At 42.8% G+C, this 15,431-nt stretch overlaps 1 protein-coding gene across 1 annotated transcript in view; it reads left to right on the plus strand.

Annotated features, from left to right (window-relative positions):
* mdfi (MyoD family inhibitor) overlaps positions 1–15,431 on the plus strand; it is a 114,734-nt gene that overhangs the window by 49,367 nt on the left and 49,936 nt on the right. Inside the window, exon 2 of the mRNA XM_072278683.1 lies at positions 5,225–5,344. Within this exon, the coding sequence (XP_072134784.1) occupies positions 5,225–5,344 (120 nt within the window). The remainder of the gene's footprint in view (positions 1–5,224; positions 5,345–15,431) is intronic.

The raw sequence follows: 15,431 nt of genomic DNA on the forward strand, positions 1-15,431 counted from the left end.
TTAATCAACGAAATGGAGTCGAACATCAGCTCAAAGTTTCTTCACACACCTAAATTAGCATTGTCATGTAGTTTAAAAATTTCACACTAGGCCAGAGGCCTAGGGATTACAAGCAAGTGCAATTGTTGTCCTAATAATTTCAATTCACTGTTAATTTGTGGGTCAATACAAGAAATAGTGTATAAACCCAGCATTCATGAGTGATGGATACTGGTCACTTGCCCATCCCACCTACTCCCTAAAGCCCCAGATCCCACCTAAATCTCACCATAAACCATGACCTTAGCCAGACATCGCAGTGTCTCATATCTCTACCGTTACCACAGCGCCCACTTCCCCTCATCTCACCATGTTCCTCAGTTCTCGTTTCCACCACACCAATCCACCTACCTTCCTCCTCTACACATCAATCCCACCTACCCACCTCAACCCCACCTTCTCTATTTTACCCCTTCTCCTTTTTCAAACAAACACAAGCCTTTTAATACAATCGACATCAGTACTCTTTCCTAATTCGTAAGTCATTCTCTCAGAAAGTGTCCCTTGCTAATAGAGTTCCCATCCTTCCATACGTATTCTATTTTATTTCACCTTTTACTATTTTGTAGACTTTTCTGCCCTTGGAAGTTTTCCCAACAGCCGAGAACTTCCCTTAGGAGTGAAAGTAAATTAGAGAAAGTCAGTGAAGCATAAATTGTACTCGTCTCATCAGTGAAGATAGCTGAATGGGTCAGAATGCCCTTTTCAATTCCCTTGCCAGAATTTTTGTTGTATTGCTATCCTTCTGGTAAAATAGTTCAGTTTAAACCCTGAATCTGTTTGCTGTGCTATTAGTGTCATCCTCCAGCGTCTGGGTTAATAGCAAACAGCAATGTGCATATTTATACTTGGAGATTGGATTCAGACAGCTCCATGGTTAGGCTCCTGTTTGAGGTTACGTGACTCATTGCTCACATACAACGCTCATATTTGCACAGATTTATTTACGCTTTTGTCACATTTCCACAAATGAACATTGGAACAGAAAACAGATAAATAGCAGGAGCACAAATATCAGACTGTGTTGCTTCAGCCTACAGACCGTTTTTACTGCTGGCGGAGGTTTGGACTGCAGAAAGCTGTGGAGAGATAAATGGTTGCATAGAATTACGTAGAATCCACAGCACAGACACGTCCCACTGAACTGAAACAGTGTACACCACATAAACCTCTCTCCACTCCAATCAAGTCTTTTATTGAAGTGATGAGAAAGCTGTGTGCATTGGGCTTCTTTAAGGATTAGTTCCAGGCCTCTAGCTTTGTGTGAGGTTTCAGTGATTTAGGTACTTGTAGAGATCATCATTAAATCATTTGCAGGTAATACCAAAAATGACCTTGTAGGTAATAGACCCCATGAAAGCTTTAAGCTCTGAGGAGATGTTTAACTGGAAACAGAAAAAAGAACCAAAACAGAAAATAACTCAAATTGGAAAATCTGTTTGGGGATGCCAGAGGAAAGGGGAGGGGGGGACCAGTTGAAAGGTAGGAAACTGAATAAGTCAGAGAAATTGGAAGATCTGTGAGCATTTTCCACAGATCCCTGAAAGTTGCAAGAGACAGATAAGCTGTACACAAAGCATATGTAATGCTCACTCTTAGCAGCTGGAGCGCATGTGAGCAGGAAAACTCATGTCAGCTTCATATCAATAGTAGCTGGATGACAGGGCTATCACATATGGTTCTGGTCACCAAACCATGGGAATGAGGCGTGAGAGAGAAAATGTTGCCATTTCCAGAGAACTTTAACATTGTGGTGATATTGACTCTGGCAGGATTGTTCTCTTTGGAATACTGGAAGCTGAGGAGCATTCAATTGAGATGTGTTACTTAATGGGAGACCCGAACAGAATGATCAGGAAGTAATTTCCATTGGCTGTAAGGTCATAACAAAGACACACAAATTCAAGTAATTGGTAGAAAGATGAGACAGAAGCTGAGGAAAGAGTTTTTATCCAAAGACATATTTGGGGTCTGAAATTTACTCCCTGAAAAGTGAATTTTAAATTGCCTGGATAAACTTGTAATATATCATAACCAACAACCCCAGATTGGAGATTGGGATGTGGGAATTGCTTGTGTGTCTCTTTCTTTCCTGACATTAGCACAGAGAGTCAAATGGTCTCCCTCTGTCTTCATTTGCTTCTCTTTCCAACTTCCCCTGTTTCACTGTTTCTTTCTCCTTCAGAATTACATCACGACGTGATTTAATGCTATCTATGGTCTCTGTTTCAACTGGTGCATGTAGCTCTAAGTTTCATATACTTACCTCTCGCTGTGTGAAGAAGTTCCTCCCAATTCAAATTATCTGTCAATGTGTTGAAGCCTCAAGCTGACAATCAAGCACAAACACTTCAGAATTGCCCAGTCCCTATATACCTCCATCCCCCACCGGGAAGGTCTCAAAGCTCTCCGCTTCTTTTTGGATTCCAGACCTAACTAGTTCCCCTCTACCACCACTCTCCTCCATCTAGCGGAATTAGTCCTTACTCTTAATAATTTCTCCTTTGGCTCCTCCTACTTCCTCCAAAATAAAGGTGTAGCTATGGGCACCCGTATGGGTCCCAGCTATGCCTGCCTTTTTGTTGGTTTTGTGGAACAATCTATGTTCCGTGCCTATTCTGGTATCTGTCCCCCAATTTTCCTTCGCTACATCGACGACTGCATTGGCACTGCCTCCTGCACGCATGCAGAGCTCGTTGACTTTATTAACTTTGCCTCCAACCTTCACCCTGCCCTCAGGTTTACCTGGTCAGTTTCCGACACCTCCCTCCCCTTTCTAGATCTTTATGTCTCTATCTCTGGAGACAGTTGATTTACTGATGTCTACTATAAGCCTACGGACTCTCACAGCTATCTGGACTATTCCTCTTCTCACCCTGTCTCTTACAAAAATGCCATCCCCTTCTCGCAATTCCTCCATCTCTGCCGCATCTGCTCTCAGGATGAGGCTTTTCATTCTAGGATGAAGGAGATGTCCTCCTTTTTTAAAGAAAGGGGCTTCCCTTCCTCCACCATCAACTCTGCTCTCAAATGCATCTCTCCCATTTCACGCACATCCGCTCTCACCCCATCCTCCTGCCACCCCACTAGGAATAGGGTTCCCCTGGTCCTCACCTACCACCCCACCAGCCTCCGGGTCCAACATATTATTCTCCATAACTTCTACCACATCCAACGGGATCCCACCACTAAGCACATCTTTCCCTCCCCACCTCTCTCTGCTTTCCGCAGGGATCGCTCCCTACGCGACTCCCTTGTCCATTCGTCCCCCCCATCCCTCCCCACTGATCTCCCTCCTGGCACTTATCCTTGTAAGTGGAACAAGTGCTACACATGCCCTTACACTTCCTCCCTTACCACCATTCAGGGCCCCAGACAGTCATTCCAGTTGAGGCGACACTTCACCTGTGAGTCGGCTGGGGTGCTCCCGATATGGCCTTCTATATATTGGCGAGACCCGACGCAGACTGGGAGACCGTTTCGCTGAACACCTACACTCTGTCCGCCAGAGAAAGCAGGATCTCCCAGTGGCCACACATTTTCCCATTCTGATATGTCTATCCACGGCCTCCTCTACCGTCATGATGAAACCACACTCAGGTTGGAGGAACAACATCTTATATTCCGTCTGGGTAGCCTCCAACCTGATGGCATGAACATTGACTTCTCTAACTTCCGTTAGTGCCCCACCTCCCATTCGTACCCCATCCCTTATTTATCTATTTATTTATTTATTATTCACTTTTTTTCTCTCTCTCTTTTTTTCTCCCTCTGTCCCTCTCACTATAATTCCTTGCCCATCCTCTGGGCTCCCCTCCCCCTTTCTCCCTAGGCCTCCTGTCCCATGATCCTCTCTCTTCTCCAGCCTCGTATCCCTTTTGCTAATCAACTTTCCAGCTCTTAGCTCCATCCCTCCCCCTCCTGTCTTCTCCTATCATTTTGGATCTCCCCTTCCCCCTCCCACTTTCAAATCTCTTACTAGCTCTTCTTTCAGTTAGTCCTGACGAAGGGTCTCGGCCCGAAACGTCGACTGTACCTCTTCCTATAGATGCTGCCTGGCCTGCTGCGTTCACCAGCACTTTTTATGTGTGTTGCTTGAGTTTCCAGCATCTGCAGATTTCCTCGTGTTTGCACTGCAGAATTTGTTCAACCTTTTCTTCCTTTTGATTGTGCTTGAAAACCGAGAGTTCAGTGGGGACTGTTGGACCAGTGGTACAAATGTTAGGGAGGATCAGCAGTGCCAGAATTTCTAGCCTATTTTCTCACATAACAGATCTACTAATTGTGATAGAGCCTGACGTGGACATGCTGTGATCCAGTAACTGTGAAGGAAATTTTTCATTTGACAAGCCATCCGACAATGCTGGATACAGGGAATTTTCTCGTGTCCCCAGCAACCATCTATGGCAAAGAGCCGTTAGGAATGATTTGGAAAGATTGCTCTTACTGTGTAAGCAACTATAGTCTGCAAAATTCTGACATGCCCCTAATTTAGGTTGAACGCAAGCTTAAGATAAAATAGTTTTAAAATAAACAAGAGTCTTTGAGAGCCACAGGAATGTTTATTTGCTGTTTCCCTCAAATAACCTACAAGTAAATAAACCATTTTTAGATTTTTTTTATTTATTTGGCATGAACTTTATGGTGGTTCTTGGCATTGTCTAGTGTGGGTTTCTTCATCCTTCTCCTTCAGAACAAGGATGATTTTTAACCTAAATATGTTCATTGGTTAAAGAAGTTGTATCTGTGCTTTTGCAAAATTGTCAAGGGTTGAAAAATAAATAAGATTAGTAATGTGTTTAAAGTAATCTAAAAATTCACATTAAAGTTTCTCATGTTTTGATTTTGTGGATTGTGAGGACAAAATAATCTTTGCTCACAACTCTGCCTCCCTTAAAGTCCACTTCATACTGTGTGTGGGCTGTGATATCATAAAGATTTACCCAAAAAGGGGTCATTTCTTCTCTCGTTTCACTCACAGGGTGACCTGAACATAATTCAAAGAAGGAATGTGAATTATGTGACACCATTCATAACCTCAGGATGTCCTAATATACTTTGCAGCTAATTACTTACTTTTGAAGTGTTGTTGCTGTTGTAGGGGAAAGCGATACTCAGTAGTGCAAAAGCACCATTGTGATAGTGACTCAGTCTCTTTTTAAAATAATACTCAATCTTGTTGCAGGGAATGAAAATGAAGACGGAGAAGACCAGGCATTGTTGAGAGAGGATACTGCGCCATTCAATGAGCAGGAAGCAGAGAACGAGACCGGAGGTCACAGTTCATCAGTAGATACTATAACGTGTAAGTCTAACTGCTTACTGAATTCAGGAAGGCTAGAGTGATTCCTCCTCTTTTATTTGCCAATCCAGATGTAGCTATTCAGAAACTCACATCAGTTTCCTGATTTACACTGATAGTCCTCAGCTAAAATGCACCGCCACATCCCTTGAACCTGCCACTCTCTGTAAATTGGTAGATTTTTTGCTGAATGCTCAAACTACTTTTGTAAAAATTTCCTCCCACAATACTTTTAGAAGTAGCAGGACATGTAAAGGGAGCAGTTACATACCTGAAGATCCATGATTACTTGCTTACAGTACAATAGCTTTGATGTTCTTGTACGTTTATAAAAAAGACTGTTTGGACTATATTTCATCAAATTCTTTCCTAATTTTTGGAAGAAAGCCATGCCTTTGAAAGAAGTTAGAGAAAAGATTTATGTTTTAAGAAAGGAAAATTTCAGCTATCACATTAGACTGAGTTTTTTCTCAGAGCAAAGACTCTTGACAGATTTGATGGGGTCTGTAACACTTGGTGGTTACTCAACTGAGTTAGTTTAGACCATGATGGTTAAAAAGAAAACCAGAAACTTCAGATTAAGTTGGAATCAACACTTACCTATTTTCCACAGATGACCCTCCCTAAGGCCAAAAATTCACTGAGACCAATTTTGATAATTCATCTCTACTGAACTAAATCAATCCAGGCCACAGATCAATTCTGTTTGAGTATCTCAATACCTCTCCAGGCAATCTGGAACTGTGATCATGTTATGTACTGCTGTTGTTTCTCTTTCTGCTTTTTGTCAATTCTGGGCAATTAAAAAAGCAGCACCATTTCAGTATATGGCACAAATCCTCAACTTGTATTATGTTGCTGTGCAAGATGTAAAGAGAAATTTGGAAAGGCAATGGAAAAATAAGGGAAGGAGAAAAGGAGTGAATGTGCAAAGGATAGGTTGGATGTGAGTAGGAGAGAGAGAGAGAGAGAGAGAGAAATAAGTATTGCTGGGTAGCTTTATCTATGTCTTCTCACAAGCTTTCAAAGTACCTTTCATGGGAACTCAGGAGCAACATGAGTCCTTGTGTCTTAGTTGAGTAAAGTGTTGGATAATTGAGTTTGGAATCAGGACTGAAAAGAGAAGAAAGATCAAAGAAACTGCTTCATTCTCAAAACAATATTTGGGCTCCTGGCTGCCAAAGCCTGATTCCTTTTGCTAAATATAAATACCATGAATTGTGAGAGTGTTAACTGAAAACTTCAGAGACTGTAAAGCTTCATCAATCAAACATGTTATGAAAACATGAAATCTTTACAAGGAAGGAGGAAACTTTCAGGAGAATTATTGCAAATGACAACAGAATTAAAAATATCATGCCTTGAGCTTCATATTGAGATTGTGAATGTCCTTCAGTGTGTAGTAGAAGGGGCAATTCATAATGTGAATGGGAACCAGAGTGCCAGAACAGACAGTGGAGAGGTTGTGGAGACATGTTGTTAGGACCTCAGACAAATTCAAGAATCAACAGGTTGAGCATGGTGTGACTAACATCCTGAGCTGTGTATATTTCAATGCAAGAAGTATTGAAGGAAAGGCAGATGAGCTCGGGGCATGGATCAATACATGAAATTATGATATTGGAGCCATTAGTGAAATCTGCTTGAAGGAGGGACAGGACTGGCAACTCAGTATTCCAGGATCCCTTTGTTTTAGACATGACAAACTAGAGGGATTATAGAGGGGAAGGGTGGCATTACTAGTCAAGGAAAATGGCATGGCAGTGCCCAGTCAAGACAGACTAGAGAATTTGTCTGGTGAGGCTTTATAGGTGGAACTGAGGAATAAGAAAGGTATGACCACATTAATGGGGCTATATCATGCAACAGTCTGCAGGATTTAGAGGAATGAATTTTTAGAGAGATCATAGAGTGTTGCAAGAAATGTTAAGTCTGTGATAGCAGGAGATTTTAACTTTCCACACATTGACTGGAATTCCCGTACTATGAAAGAACTAGATGAGATAGAGTTTGTCAAATGTGTTCAGGAAAGTTTCCTTAATCGATACATAGAAGTCTTACTGAGAGAGTGTGGAATATTTGATCTCCTATTAGAGAATGCGAGGGCAGGTGACAGCAGTTTGTGTATGGCAAAACTTTGCATCTAGTTATTATAATGTCATTAGTTTCAAGGTAATTATGGAAAAGGGTAGGTATGGTCCTTGGGCTGAGATTCGAAATTCGAGACAGCCCAATTTTGATGTTATCTGAAAGGATCTGGCAAGTGTGGATTGGGACAAGCTGTTTTCTAGCAAAGGAAAACTTGGTAAATGGGAGGCCTTCGAAAGTGAAATTTTGAGGCTACAAAGCTTGCATGTACCTGTCAGAATAAAAATTTAAGGATAAATAGTTCGGAAACCTTGGTTTTCAAGAGATATTAGACCCTGGTTAAGAAAAAATCGGATGTGCACAGCTGGTATAGGATGGTAGGAACAAATGAGGTGCTTATGGATTATAAGAAATGCAAGAGAACACTTAAGAAAGTAATCAGGAGGGCTGAAAGAAGGCACGAGATTGCTCTAGTAGACATGGTGAAGGTGATTCCTAAGGGCTTCTACAGATATGTTAAGAGCAAAAGGATTGCAACAGACAAAATTGGTCCTCTGGTAGATCAGAATGGTAATCTATGCATGGAGCTTAAAGAAATGGGAGTGATCTTAAATAGATTATTTGCATCTGTACTTAATCGGGAAATGGTCTATAGAAGTGAAGCAAAGCAGCAGCAAGATCAGGAACCCTCTAAACTAGAGATGACAGACGAGGAGATGTTTGCTATCGTGAGGACATATCCCCAGAACCTGACAGGATGTTCCCTCAGATGCTGTGGGAGGCAAGAGCAGAAATTGCAGGGGTAATATCTAGCAGAGATATTTAAATCACCCTTAGTGACAAGTCAAGTCAAGTTTATTGTCATTTTGAAAATAAGCTGCTGGTACAGTACACAGTAAAAACGAAACAACGTTCCTCCAGGACCATGGTGCTACATGAAAAAACACAAAACTACACTAGACTATGTGAGACAGCACAAGGCTATACTAGACTACGTAAAACAACATAAAAACTGCACTAGACTACAAATCTGCACAGGACTACATAAAGTGCACAAAACAGTGCAGGGCAGTACAATAATTAATAAACAAGACAATAGGTACAGCAGAGGACAAGTTACAATATAATAATAAATGATGTAGATGTCAGTCTGGTCTCTGAGTGTTGAGGAGTCTGATGGCTTGGGGGAAGAAACTGTTGCACAGTCTGGTCGTGAGAGCCCAAATGCCTCGGTACCTTTTGCCAGATGGCAGGAGGGAGAAGAGTTTGTATGAGGGGTGCGTGGGGTCTTTCACAATACTGTTAGCTTTGCAAGTGCAGCGTGTGGTGCAAATGTCTGTAATGGTGGGAAGGGAGACCCCGATGATCTTCTCAGCTGACCTCACTATCCACTGCAGGGTCTTGCGATCTGAGACAGTGCAATTCCCGAGCCAGGCAGTGATGCAGCTGCTCAGGATGCTCTCAATACAACCTCTGTAGAATGTGGTGAGGATGAGGGTTGGGAGATGGACTTTTCTCAGCCTTTGCAGTAAGTAGAGATGCTGCTCGGCTTTCTTGGCTATGGAGCTGGTGTTGAGGGACCAGGTGAGATTCTCCGCCAGGTGAACACCAAGAAATTTGGTGCTCTTAACGACCTCAACAGAGGAGCCGTCAGTGTTCAGCAGAGAATGGTTGCTCCGTGCTCTCCTGAAGTCAACAACCATCTCTTTTGTTCACATTCAGAGACAGGTTGTTGGCTCTGCACCAGTCCGTTAGCCACTGCATCTCCTCTCTGTATGCTGTCTCGTCGTTCTTGCTGATGAGACCCACCACGGTCGTGTCATCGGCGAACTTGGTGATGTGGTTTGAGCTGTGTATTGCTGCACAGTCGTGGGTCAGCAGAGTGAACAGCAGTGGACTGAGCACACAGCCCTGGGGGGCCCCCGTGATGCTGAGGTACCAGAGGATTGGAAGAAAGCTAATGTTGTTCTGCTGGTTAAGAAAGACCAGGAAATTATAGGCTGGTGAGCCTGACATCAGTAGTGAGAAAATTATTGAAGGGTATTCTAAGGGACCAGATACATGAGCATTTGGATATTTAGGAACAGATTAGGGATAGTCAGCATGACTTTGTGCATAGTAGATTGTCTCTAACCAATCTTATAGAGATTTTCGAAGAAGATACCAGGAAAGTAGATGAAGACAAGTCTGTGGATGTTGTCTACATGGACTTCAGCAAGGCATTTGACAATGTCTTGCATGGGAGGTTGGTCAAGAAGGTTCAGTTGTTTGGCATTCAAGATAAGGTAGTAAATTGGAATAGACATTGGCTTTAATGGGAGAAGCCAGAGAGTTCTAGTAGATGTTTGCCCCTCTGACTGGAGGCCTGTGACTAATGGAGTGCTGCAGGGATTAGTGCTGTGTCCATTGTAGTTTGTCATCTATATCAATGACCTGGATAATAATGTGGTTAACTGGATCAGCAAATTTGCGAATACACCAAGACAGTGAGGAAGACTATAAAAGCTTGTAGTGGCATCTGGAACAGCTGTAAAAATAGGCTGAAAAATGACAGATGGAATTTCGTGCAGACGTGTGAGAAGTTGCACTTTGAGAGGACCATCCCGGGTGGGTCTTGCACAGTGAGCGGTAGGGCACTGAGGAGTGCGGGGGAAGAAAGGGATTTGGGAATTCAGGTCCATTATTGATTGAAAATGGCATACACTGGTAGATAAGGTCGTAAAGAAAGCTTTTGGCACATTGGCCTTCATAGATCAAAGTAATGAGCACAGGAGTTAGGATGTTATGTTGAAGTTGTATAAGACATTGGTGAGCCCTAATTTGGTGTATTGTGTGCAGTTTTGGTCACCTACCTGCAGGAAGGATATAAATGGGATCAGAAGAGTACAGAGAAAACTTACAAGGATGTTGCCGGAACTGGAGGACCTGAGTTATAAGAAAAGATTGAATGGGTTAGAACTTTATTCCCTTGAAAGTAGAAGATTGAGCGGAGATTTGATAGAGCTATACAAAGTGATGAGGGGTATGGACAGGGTAAATGCAAGCAGGCTTTTTCCACTGAGTTTGGGTGAGACCATGACTAGAGGTCATAGGTTAAGAGTGAAAGATGAAATGTTTTTAGGGGAAACTTCTTCTCTCAGAGGGTGCTGAGAGTGTGGAATAAGCTGCCAGCACAGGTGGTAGATGCAGTTTTACTTTCAATGTTGAAGAGAAGTTTAGATAGGTACATGGATGGAAGGGCTATGGCGGGCTATGGTTGGGACTAGGCAGAATAATAGCTTGGCATGGACTAGATGGGCCAAGAAGCCTTTTTCTCTTCTGTAGTTTTCTATGACTCAATGGCTCTTAAACAATAGAAACAATTCAACATACTCGTTTTCCATCCCTCAAAACTCTGAAAGCAAGCAAGTCAATGTGACCTTGGGTGCAATGCATGAAAATTTTGTGGAAGAAAATTTAATACTAACTTTCAAAATAGAATTCATAAGCCCTTGAAAATGTTCATGGTAACAGATAAAAACAGAGGAAATAGATAGAATACCAACACTCTGCTCCAGCTGGTCACTACTCACAGGAGTTAATACTGGACATGCTGACAATCATTGAGCTAGCCAAAATGATGCTTCAGCTGCCTAATGATACCCTAATGTGGTGAGAAAATTGGAGTCCTTTCTGCATGCTTGAAAAATGGTTTGGACAGCCCAGCAATAAAAAGTTATACTGTCCATTTCAAACTTGCAGTGTTGGAAATCTTACCTGTTTATCACTGTTTGTCAGACAGTGGCACATGTTGATGCTTAGAAAATCCTACTGTAGAGCATGGCACTGATTAATAGTCCTTTGAATTGCACTCATACCAATCTCCATGAAAGTAGCCATTTGCCAAAATATCCTTTTCAATGTGGCTGCATTTGGCAGGAAACCTGAAATTATTTCAGGTTATTGTCTATTATTACACCTCCCGGCAAGTGGCAAAAAATGGCTTGCCTGTCTGCAGGCAAACAGAGTGTGCACCACAGGGGGAATGTCTCGACACTCTGCTAGGTAGTTAGCAGGATGCAATGCAAAGAACAAGACTTAAAAAATGGATTTAGTTTTAAAGCATGGCAAGTGATGAAATCAACTTTGATTAGCTGTTACCATTGACAGCTGGAAGGATTATGTACGAATGAGATAAAAGCAGAGCAATCTACTCAGAGTAAATGCCTGTAGGTCCAAAGGATTTTTCTAACTGATGTACACTGATAACTTCTTCTGGATATTTTTGTAGGTAAACAGAATGTCTGATATAAATCTATTCCTTGGTATGCTGCTTAGGTTTCTGCTGAAAACCTGGGTGGCGTAGCAGTTAGGATAATGCAGTACAGCACCAGCGATTGAGGCTCAATTCGCACTGCTGTCTGCGAGGAGTTTATACATTCTCCCCGTAACTGTGAGTTTTTCCTCTGGGTGCTCCGGTTCCGAAGATATATGGGTTAGGGTTAGTACATTATGGGCATGCTACGTTGACGCCGTATGTACAGTATGGCGACTCTGCGGGCTGCCCCTAGCACATCCAGTGTGTTCAGTCACAAACAAGACAAACTCTGCAGATGCTGGGAATCCAAGCAACGCACACAAAATGCTGGAGGAACTCAGCTGGCCAGGCAGCATCTATGGGAAAGAGTACAGTCAACGTTTCGTGCTGAGACCCTTCATCAGGATTGTGTTGGTCCTGTGTTGGTCGTTGACGCAAAAATGCATTTTCACTGTATGTTTCGCTGTATACACAACACGTATTATGAGGGCATTAAGGCATCCGTTAGTCTTACGAGACAATGGATCTGCGCCTGGAAAGTCTTCACTCTCCAGGGTGCAAGCCTGGGCAAGGTTGTATGGAAGACCGGCAGTTGCCCATGCTGCTAGTCTCCCCTCTCCACGACACCGATCTTGTCCAAGGGAAGGGCCGATACAGCTTGGCACCAGTGTCGTCGCAGAGCACTGTGTGGTTAAGTATCCTTAAGGATACTTAAGGATACAACATGCTGCCTCAGCTGGGGCTCGACCTCACGACCTTCAGATCGCTAGTCCAATGCCTTAACCACTTGGCCACGTGCCCACGTAATTGAAAGTCTGCTTTCCATGTCATGACCATCTTAGGCTCTGCCCAAACCTAAGTAAATGTCTGTTTGGAGGAAGGTGGACAGTGGGAATAATGGCGGGTCACTGTTAGGGATGGAGATAAAGGGAAAGGTTGTTGATGGATAGAATGTGCCTGCTATGGCCACTTTAGATGAAAGTTCCCCGTTAGTGTTAAACTAAAGTCATATTAAGACTACAGAGTGTAGAGAGAATGTGTTCCCTCCTCCAAAGGACATTACGAAACCACGTGTATTTTTATGATAATCTAATTGCTTCATGATCATTTTTCTTTAAATTAAATTCAAGCTGTCAAACTGCCATGGCATGATTGAAGAGCTAATTGTCTAGTTTATTAATCCAAGGTCCTTGGATTACTGGTCCCATGGTAGAAGCTGTAAAGCATCAGACAGCATCCTGTTAGTGCACACGCTGAGAAAGTTGGATAGCCTGGTGACTCGGCACACTCTACCTGTTGTCGGCAGAAACTGTTGGAATCTAACATGGTGATGGGTCTTCTGTTCATCACAGTGAGACTCACCCGTAGGAATAAAGAGGAACCTCTGTTAGAACTAGGTACACGCCTGCCCCAGCATCCAAAGTCAGCTCTGGCGGACTAGGCAGATGATATCCACGGTGAGATCCAACAGCCAGGAAGGTGGTACTGCAATGCACCATGGACAGCAAAGGGCATGGCAAGGTACAGGAGATGTCATCCACTGCAATCAAATAAGACCAGTTTTTGGTGCTTGTTCGTACCACTGGACGTGGGCTTCTGAGGTCAAGAGAGTGGAACTGCCTGGTGAAACAGCTTTTCCACTTTAAAATCTCTCCTGCACAGGTTCTGTCATCGTTGGACATGATGGAGAACCGTCAGAACTACTAAAAAATAAATTGTCCGAGTTACTCGACCCCAAGGTAGATAGGTAGAGTTCCTCAAGTACAGAAGAGAGTAATAGAACATGTTTCATGTTTTACTGTGTCCTGTGGAAACGAAACTGCTGGAGGAACCCAGCACGTCGAGCACAATCTTTGAAAAAAAATGGGCGCTCGACATTTCTCCTTGAGTCTCTTCCTTTGAACACCTCCTCATACCCTTGTCCATGACCCCACCGAAGATTATCAGGCCACAGTTTTTCATACCATCACTGATTTCATCACTTCAAGACATCTCCACTACACAGCTTCCAAACTTATAGTTCCCCAGTACCTATCTCCACCCAGACACTCCACCATCCTCTGTCACAATTTGTCATTGATTATTGGATAATAAAATTGTCCTGGACTAAAAACTACTACTGAGATGCTTCATGGTGTGAGAATGATTTAAACAAGTATAGGACAAGGTAGCTTAGTATCATTTTAGACAAAAGCAAAATCTATCATTTGAAGAAAGTACAAGCACTTAAAAATTAATGATTAAATCAAGTCAGGCTGCATGAATTTACTAAAGGAGACACAAGAGTTTCACCTCTCCATTTTCAGGAATTCAACTCAAAATATCAACAATTCTAGTCAAGATGGTGCTAGTGAACAATGATTCCTTGGGTGACATATTCCACATGGCTAATCTCTTCAATTATTTCACTTTCTCTACATCTTCTGCTTATTCTCTTTGCCTTGATTGCGTGATGCCAGCCGTTGGAGCCTGTGAGGTGCAGTTTGGAATTTGATTGAATGATCTGGTGCTCTGGTTGTGTCCGGAGAGCTGCCTCCTGGTGAGGAGCAGAGACTGTGACCGAAGAGGTCCGAGAACATGAGCTGACTCATGGAAAAGACCAGAGACGGGGCACGAGGTCATGAGTGACTCTATTTTGAAGCATCGAGGAAGATTGAAGCAGCAAGGTGAATGCAGAGGAGGTCAGCTATGGCTTTCAATGGAGGCCACGGGGTTGGTAGCCAAGTCGACGGCATTCGCATTCAAACCTGGCATGGCGGTCACTCTTCATGACTGAGTTCATACCACTACTCTCCTCGAAAGCTAACAGAAAGATGGTTTCGATATTCTGAGATTTATGTGATTATTGGACTGTACGTTCTAATGGTCTCATTCAGTTTGTGGTGTTTTCTTCCTTGTTGCCGATTGGCGGTTGGCGGTATGTCACTTTTTATGTGAAAAGTTGGGGATTTGGGGTCTGATGTTGGTGTTTGCTAATGCTTTTCTGCATGGGCAAACCTGATAGGTTTTGCATGTGAGAGAAGGGTTTGGGATTTGATGTTATTGTTACGGTTTTTTCTCTGTGAGGGAGGCGTTTGGGATTTGATGTTATTATCGCTGTTTCTTTTCTGTGAGGGAGGGGGCTGGGGATTTGATGTTATTGTCACTATTTTTGCAGAGTTGGGGGTTTGAGGTTTGTGGACAATCTGTTAGTTTTTTCGAGTTTGGGGGGTGCGTCGGGGCTTGTGAGTTTTGTTTTTTTTTTCTTTATCGTGTCCGTGAGGGGGGAAGTTATGGCTTTTAAACAACTCCCCCTGGTTTTTCTGTGTTTCATGGCTATCTGGAGAAGACAAAAATCAGAAAATAAAATGAACCTTTGAATTCCTCCCCCAAAATCGATGCTGCTCAAATTGATGAGTTCCTCCAACAGACTGTTTGTGGCTCATAAGTTTACTAAAGCCAAGCTTTGTTTGCCAGAGTAGTGAAATTTATGAAGTAGTGACTAATTGTTTGGATAAAAGTGAATTAATCCATATGAAAGGCCAAATTAATTTTGGATGGAAAAATAATACAGGAGTAAATCAGTTGTGATAAATTTTTACATGACATATTCTCAGCCACAGTTAAAGTATTGGGTGCAACACACATAAAAGTTGCTGGTGAATGCAGCAGGCCAGGCAGCATCTCTAGGAAGAGGTACAGTCGACGTTTCGGGCCGAGATCCTT

This window comes from Mobula birostris, chromosome 14 (assembly GCF_030028105.1).
Source record: "Mobula birostris isolate sMobBir1 chromosome 14, sMobBir1.hap1, whole genome shotgun sequence".
NCBI lineage: Eukaryota > Metazoa > Chordata > Chondrichthyes > Myliobatiformes > Myliobatidae > Mobula > Mobula birostris.